An 8,672-nucleotide genomic window follows, 5' to 3' on the forward strand; every position below is an offset into this window, starting at 1 on the left:
CTTTCAAGTTTCACAACATCTTTCCGATAGGAAAGAGACCAGAATTGCACACAATATTCCAACAGTGGCCTAACCAATGTCCTGTACAGCTGCAACATGACCTCCCAACTCCTGTTCTGAATACTCTGACCAATAAAGGAAAGCATATCAAACATCTTCTTCACTATCCTATCTACCTGTGACTCCACTTTCAAGGAGCTATGAACCTGCACTCCAAGGTCTCTTTGTTCAGGAACACTCCCTAAGACCTTACCATTAAGTGTATAAGTCCTGCTAAGATTTGCTTTCCCAAAATGCATAGCTTCAACATTTACAGGATACAGTTTACGTATTATTAATGTGCCTAATATTTACAGGGTGCAGTTATCAGTTTATTGAAATAACTCTCCTTTCTGTGATTTAGACGGTTTGTTAGTTTTATCTGTAAAGTACTTGAAACGGACCCATTCAGACAGGTACTTGAGAATTGTCTGTTCAGTTAAGTGGTTTAGATCAAATGTAAATGCTCTGCGGTTGCCTCCTGTTGTGCTCTCGAGGGCTTTAACTATGTTAGATGGTCAAGCCTACCTGCTCTCTTCAGTTCCCTTTTTATCACTGTTGTTGCCACTGGAAACATTGATTCTGCTCAAATGACATTTCCCTCATTCAATCAATTCTGCCCTTTTATTCTTTCCTGCCCTGTGTGTTTCTGCTGAACCCCACAACTGCAATAATGGGTTGTTTTAGATTAGATTAGATTTCCTACAGTCTGGAAACAGACCCTTCGGCCCAACCAGTCCACACCGACCCTCTGAAAAGTAACCCACCCATTTCCCTTTGACTAATGCACCCAGCACTGTGGGCAATTTAGCATGGCCAATTCACCTCACCTGCACATCTTTGTGACTGTGGGAGGAAGCTGGAGCACCCGGAGGAAACCCACGCAGACACTGGGAGAATATGCAAACTCCACACAGACAGTCGTCCGAGGCTGGAACCGAACCTGGGACCCTGGTGCTGAGAGGCAGCAGTGCTAGCCACCGTGCCACCCTAATTTGGTCTATTTTGCAATAGTAAAATATATTACCGAACCGCGGTATTGTGAATGGATGAATGAGACTAAATTATAGTAAGAAGTTATGAATGAGTAAACATAAAGCGCTTGTGAGTGGATTAGTGAAGAGACCAATAATCTGGAAACCCACAGCAGCAAGACTGCCTTATACTTGTAACAAAATTGCTTTGCAATAAAAGCTGACAACCTTTCAATTCTTGATTGATTAGTATTTAACCTCTAGCTTGCAGTTTTCTTTCAGGGAGTATACCAATGTAATTTAAATAGCAACATTTCAAAACTTTACAGCTATTAAGATTTAAATGAGAAATTATGCTGCTCTTGCTGTTAAAATGGATAACAGGAAGAATCAGGGATGAAAGAGACAGAGATTGGGCAGTGTTTTTGGGAACTGAAATGTAGTGTCTCACTTTAATGCACTAATGAAAAGATAAGTGCAGCAGGTCAGGCAGCATCCAAGGAGCAGGAGAATCGACATTTCGGGCATGAGCCCTTCTTCAGGAAACGTCGATTCTCCTGCTCCTTGGATGCTGCCTGACCTGCTGCACTTTTCCAGCAATACATTTTCAGCTCTGATCTCCAGCATCTGCAGTCCTCACTTTCTCCTAATGAAAAGATAAGTTAAGCACTGACTCCTAGTGTCTGTTAAACTGGGGAATTGGGTTCCTGCTGATCGTATTTATTCAGTCTGCAAGATACAGGAGTTATAGTTGTATATTATGAGAGCAAATGTTCATTTCTTGGACACTAACTAGCATTTGTGACCTGCTCTCTCTTTGCTGCAGTGCCCTTGATGCCTTATGGTAGCCCCTTCTCCAGTCCCAGTATGTCGGCTATTCCAGTGTCAGGTATTGCTAATTAAAGATACTGATTTTACACTGTTCTTACCATGTGGCAGGTTGCATATCATGTCCCCCACTTTCCTGATGTCACATGTGCGATTTGCTTTCTGCTCCCCCACCTACCATGTGTTACCCAATTTCTGGCGAACTGTATTGTGGGTTTGTATTTCTGACTTTTTTTTTCTCTCTCTCTCCCAATCCCCCTGATTGCATCCCCATCCACACTTCGTCTTTCTCTCTATTGTCCCTCCTGATTCTTTCGCTCTCTCGCTTCTCCTCCCCTTCTCTCCTTTCAATTTTCTCTCTCCTCTTGCTCTCTTCTCTCTCTTGCTTTCTCTTCCTATCTATTACACTCTTCTCTCTCTCTCTCTGTCTCCCTTTTCCTTCTCTCTGTACAATCTCTTCTGCCCTTCTCCCCCCTTTTATTTCTCTTTCCTTTCTGTCCCTCTACTCAATTCTCTTCCCCAACCCACCCTTCAGGTTTGAAGCCTGTTGGCATGTCAACACCTCTGTTCTCCCCTGGAAGTCCTGGCGTCTATGGCGGGGCCCCTCTGCCTCCAGTCACGACAATGTCTGGACCAGAGGTGGTCTTTTCTGGAAAGCATAACGGCATCTGCATCTATTTTACCAGGATCCTGGGGTAAGTTTCCAAGCTTGAAACTCAATGCATGATTCCGTTTAACACACCATGACTGTTCAGTGCAGAAACTCTATGCCCTGTTTTGTGGTTGTAACTTGCTGTTTTGGTTCAGCTTTGCACTTCTTCTCAGAATTTGAGCTGGAGATTGAGCTCCAGATGCTGGATGCATCAGGGAAAGGAGTAAGTTACTTGGAGTCTTTGTGCTAAAAAAAAAGAGTCACACCATTTTGAAGAGGGTTTGATCAGGATGGGAAGCTGTGTCTGTAAGTGAGGTAGTTAACGGGACATGGAGGTTAGGAGCAATAGTATCTGTAATGGTTAGCGATGGTGGTTCTTGTGTGGGCACCACTGGTGAGGAGAGCATTTATTGTCCATTCATAATTGCCCAGAGGGCAATTGCTATGGGTCTGGAGTCACTTGAACATGAAACTGATAAAGATGGCATTAATACAGAATGATAATGAACTCGATGGGTCTTTACAACAATGGACATTGGCTATATGTTTGCCATTAGACTAGCTTGTTGCAATTTAATTCAGATTTCATTGTCTGCCACGGTGAGATTCAAGCCCATGTCCTCAGAACAGGAGCCTGGGTTTTGGGTTTCTACTCACATTTGAACCTTGCTGGGACCAGTGTATTTGTAAAAGGTATAACTAGGAATTCCAGAGGAGTTAAAATATATATAAATTAACGAAATAAAACTAAATAACATAATAGTATAACAATTCATATATGAAAGGATTTGGTATTTTGAAGAGTACAATGAGGAGACCATTGAGCCCTTCAAATTTCCTTTAACATTCTTGATGTGCAGATGTTCCCATGTATCTGTTGCTGTTGATTTTCTAGATGGAAGTGAGAGAGTTTGGAAGATGCTGTCGAAGGATTTTTGGTGAATGTCTGCAGTGCATTTTGTAGATGGTACATGTTGCACCCTGCTGAGTATTGATGATGGATGGAGGAAGTGGATGCTTGTGGATGTAACACCAATCAGGATTGGGGCTGGAGTAGAGAGGTGGCTGACCTTGAAGTAGAATTAGCAGCTCAATAAAGATGCAGAGGGAGCATTGTTAATTAAGGATGGCATTTGTGCAATAGTTAGAGATGACATCCTGATCACCTGACTCAAAGTTAAGTGGGCGGCACAGTGGCACAGTGGTTAGCACTGCTGCCTCATAGCGCCAGAGACCCGGGTTCAATTCCCGCCTCAGGCGACTGACTGTGTGGAGTTTGCAAGTTCTCCCCGTGTCTGCGTGGGTTTCCTCCGGATGCTCCGGTTTCCTCCCACAGTCCAAAGATGTGCAGGTCAGGTGAATTGGCCATGCTAAATTGCCCGTAGTGTTAGGTAAGGGGTAAATGTAGGGGTATGGGTGGGTTGCGCTTCGGTGGGTCGGTGTGGACTTGTTGGGCCGAAGGGCCTGTTTCCACACTGTAATGTAATCTAATGTAATCTAATCTAATTAATTGTTGACCTCCGAGTGAAGGTACTCCAAGGTAACAGCAACACAGTGTGATTGAAGTTTACATCCAATTTGAAGAGCAAAGTAGGTCAAAGACTTGTATTTAAATGTGAATAAAGGCAATTATGTGGGCGTGAAAGCTCCGCTGGCTGAAGTGAACTGGAGATCGAGCAATGGAGACACTGTGGCAGATATTTTATGAAATATTTCAGAATACTTCAGATAATTGCTGTGATAATGAAAAATTATAATGGGTGAGTCACCCGACCACCTATGACTTAATATAGGAAGTAGGAAAGCATCAAACTGAAGGAAAAAGCATAAAACTGTTTTAGATATGTGATCAATGGCTGGTCAGAATATAAGGCAGCGAATTAGTAAAACGTTCATCAGGAAGAAGAAATTAGAATCCAAGAAAATGCACAGTAGCAGTGTAAAAACAGCAAGAATTTGTCCAGGTATTTAACAAACAAAAAGGAAATGAGTGTTTGTCCTCTGCGAACTGAGAACGTAGAATTAACAGAAGATAATAAGGAATTGGGTAGGATATGGACAAATATTTTGCTTCTTTCTTTGCATGAATCCAAAATACATTCCAGTACCAGCTGTAAAATTAGAAGTTCAGAGAAAGCGGGGAACCTAATGATATTACAATCACCAGAGAAACAACCTGATGCAGCTGTAGCTTGCCAAATCTCTGGGACCAACAGGACTTTATCCCAAGGCCTTAAGACACGTTGCTGCTGAGGCCGTAGATGCATTGGTGGTAATTTTCCAAAATTTACTTGATTCTTGTTACCCGTGCCACGTGATAGAGATTCGAGGAATAGGGAGAGAGAACACTTAAATGCGTGGCTTCAGGGATGGTGCAGAGGCCGTAGATGCATTGGTGGTAATTTTCCAAAATTTACTTGATTCTTGAAAGGTTCTGTACAATGCAAAGTGACAACTATAACCCATTTATTCAAGAAGAGGGAGGCAGCATACAGGAAACTGCTGTACAGGCAAGTTAGTTTGCTTGAAGTCTGTTGTGAGAAAGGTGAGAGAATTGATCATTAAAGCTGTACACTTCACAGAACTCTAGGTAATCAGGAAATGTCACCTTGTTAAAAGGGAATCGTGGTCAACACATTTATTTGACTTCTTCGAAGGAATAACGCACTATGGATAGAGACATCCAACAACTACAGCTAGGTATAGATTCAGCCAGCAGGGACTCATAGATGGTTACAGCATTAAAAGTGATGTCTTGGACGAATGTATCCATACAATCAATAAAACTTTGACAACATTAACCTGTCTTCCAGCTTCTGGCCCATAGCCATGGAGGCTGTGGCAATGCAAGTGAATGTCTAAATATTGGTTTCATGTACAAGATCTTTTGAGTCTACCAATCTTTTTAAGCAGAAAATTCCAGACTCCCTACATTCTCCAAAATTCTCTTCCATTCTCTTCTTCGAATCTATGCCACTTAAATGGAGTCATACAGCTGGGAAACTAACCCTTCAGCCTAACTCATCCATACTGACCACGTTTTCTGAACTGAACTCATCCCATTTGCCTGCATTTGGCCCATATCCATTCCTATGAATGTACCTGTCCAAATATCTTTTTAAATATTGTAATTGTACTTGCCTTTATCACTTCCTCTGGCAGTTCGTAAAATCTGCAGCCCATGGTTATGATACCTTTCTATTAATGGCAAAAGTGCCCTCCTGTCCACCATATCTTGGCTCCTCATATGCTTACACACCTCTATCAGTTGCCTCTCAACCTTCACTCTACAAGGAAAACAACCCCAGCTGATCTCTCTCTCTCTCCTATGTAATCACTCCAGCCCAGGTGTCATCCTAGTGAATCACATCTGCACCCTCTCTAGTGCAACCAGAACTGTATGCAGCACTCAGCGTGACCTAACCAGCATTTTATATAATTCTAACATAACCTCTGTGCTTTTTTACACCATGCCCTGGCTAATAAAAACAACTGTTTTCTATGTGCCTTTGAAAACACCTTATGTGCTGCTCTCTTCAGAGTTCTGCGGACTGCAAAGTTCCCCTGATCTTCGGTGCTTTCTAGGTTCCTACCATTCCAGGTACAAACCCTGCCTTGTTAATCCTTCCCAAGTGCATTACCTCTCACTTTTTCAGGTTGAATTCCAGTTGCCACCGCACTGCCAAGCTGACAAATCAATTGATATCAAGATTAGAGTGGTGCTGGAAAAGCACAGCAGGTCAGGCAGAATCCGAGGAGCAGGAGAATCAATGTTTCGGGCAAAAGCCCTTCATCAGGAATGCTCCATGACAATGAACAACCGGTACAGGTTTCAAATGGGGAAAATCTAGACCAAACATTGAATTATTAAAAATTATTTGTCTGTGGGATGTGAACTTCACTGGCTAGGCCAGATTAGACAGGAAATGCTGACGCACATGGTATTCAATCTGCCTCTGCTGAGCCTGTTCAAGTCCTTCTGCAGTCTCCCCACTTCCTCAGTGCTACCTGTCCTTCTACATATCTTTGTGTGATTAGCAACAATGTCGTCCGTTCCTTCATGCAGATTGTTCATGTAAAATATAAACATACAACATGAATCCCAACACTGACCCCTGCAGAACTCTGTTGTCACTGCCGACCATCCTGAAAAAGACCCCATTGTCCCTATTCTCCATCTTCTGCCATGTCAACCAATCCTCTATAATGCCAATACCTTGCACCTGACACCATGGGCCCTTTTCATATTTACCAGCTTTCTGTGTAAAAGGCCTGTGAAAGGTTTCTGGAAATGTGAAGAGGCATATCCATTTGCTCTCCTTTATCTAATTTGCTCATTACCTATTCAAAGAATTGTAACCGATTTTACAGGCATGACCTCCCTTTGATGAAGCTGTGCTGTCGCAGCTGTAATTTGTCGTGCACTTCTCAGTACTCTACTATCCCCTCCTGAATAAATTCTAAAATATTACCAATGCCAAGGTCAGGCATTCCCTGCCTTATGCCTCACTCCCTTCTTTAATAGGGGTGTTTCATCAGTCACTTTAAGATCCTTTGAGATCCTTCCTGACTCCAGTGATTCCTGAAAGATCACCACCAATGCCTCTGTCATCTCCTCAGCAATCTCCTGAAGCACTGTAGGGTATAGTCAATCCAGCCCAGGTGATGAATCCGCCTTCAGACCTTTCAGCTTCCCCTGCACCACCACCTCAGTGATGGTCATTACACTCACTTCTGTCCCTGACTCTCTTGCATTCTGCTATGTTGCTACGTCTTCCACTGTAAAATTAGAACATAGAACATTGCAGCTTAGTACAGATCCTTCCGCCCACGATGTAGTGCTGACCTGTGAAACCAATCCGAAGCCCATCTAACCTGCACTGTTTTATTCTAGTCCGAGCCAATGGCCATTTAAATGCCCTTAAAGTTGGCGAGTCTACTACAGTTGCAAGCAGTGCGTTCCACGTCCCTACTCCCCTTGTGCTAGCCATCGCCATCGGATGAAAAAGGCTCTCACTGTCCGAGCTATCTAACCCACTGAATATCTTATATGTCTCAATTAAGTCACCTCTCAACCTTCTTCTCTCTATTGAAACAGCCTCAAGTCCCTCAGCATTTCCTCATGATAACTTCCCTCCATACCAGGCAACATCCTAGTAAATCTCCCCTGAACCCTTTCCAGAGCTTCCACATCCTTCCTAAAATGTGGTAATCAGAACTGAACACACAACGCAATCCCTCTCCCAATAAAAGCTAACACACCATTGCCTTCTTAACGACCCTATCAGCCTGGGTGACGACTTTGAAGGATCTATGTACCTGGACACTGAGATATAGAACATAGAACAATACAGCACAGAACAGGCCCTTCGGCCCTCGATGTTGCGCCGCCCTGTCATACTAATCTGAAGCCCATCCCACCTACACTATTCCATGTATGTCCATATGCCTGTCCAATGACGACTTAAATGCACTTAAATTTGGCAAATCTACTACCGATGCAGGCAAAGCATTCCATACCCTTTCTACTCTCTGAGTAAAGAAACTACCTCTGACACCCTCGTGTTTGCCGTCCACATACTTGGAAAAAGGCTCTCCCTGTCCACCCTATCTAACCCTCTGATTATGTTATATGTCTCTATTAAGTCACCTTCTTCTCTCTAACGAGAATAGCCTCACGTCCTTCAGCCTTTCCTTGTAAGACATTCCTTCCATAGCAGGCAACATCCTAGTAAATCTCCTCTGCACCCTTTCCAAAGCTTCCACATCCTTCTTATAATGCGGTGACCAGAACTGTACACAATACTCCAAGTGTGGCCGTACCAGAACTTTGTACAGCTGCAGCATAACCTCCTGATTCCAGAACTCAATCCCTCTATTAATAAAGGCCAAAACACTCTATGCCTCCTTAACAACCCTGTCAATGTGGGTGGGAACTTTCAGGGATCTGTGTACATGGACACCGAGATCTCTCTGCTCATCTGCACTCCCAAGAATCTTACCATTAGCCCAGTACTTTGCATTCCGATTATTCCGTCCAAAGTGTATCACCTCACACTTGTCCACATTAAACTCCATTTGCCACCTCTCAGCCCAGCTCTGCATCCTATCTATGTCTCTCTGCAACCTACTACATCCTTCGTCACTATCCGCAACTCCACCGACCTTAGTGTCGTCCG

At 43.4% G+C, this 8,672-nt stretch overlaps 1 protein-coding gene across 1 annotated transcript in view; it reads left to right on the forward strand.

The window, feature by feature from the left end:
• The window catches only part of nup155 (nucleoporin 155), a 198,611-nt gene that overhangs the window by 122,049 nt on the left and 67,890 nt on the right, over positions 1-8,672 (forward strand). Inside the window, exons 18-19 of the mRNA XM_043721181.1 lie at positions 1,840-1,902; positions 2,377-2,536. Of these exons, the coding sequence (XP_043577116.1) occupies positions 1,840-1,902; positions 2,377-2,536 (223 nt within the window). The remainder of the gene's footprint in view (positions 1-1,839; positions 1,903-2,376; positions 2,537-8,672) is intronic.

The sequence above is a fragment of the Chiloscyllium plagiosum genome, chromosome 2 (assembly GCF_004010195.1).
Source record: "Chiloscyllium plagiosum isolate BGI_BamShark_2017 chromosome 2, ASM401019v2, whole genome shotgun sequence".
NCBI classification, from domain to species: domain Eukaryota; kingdom Metazoa; phylum Chordata; class Chondrichthyes; order Orectolobiformes; family Hemiscylliidae; genus Chiloscyllium; species Chiloscyllium plagiosum.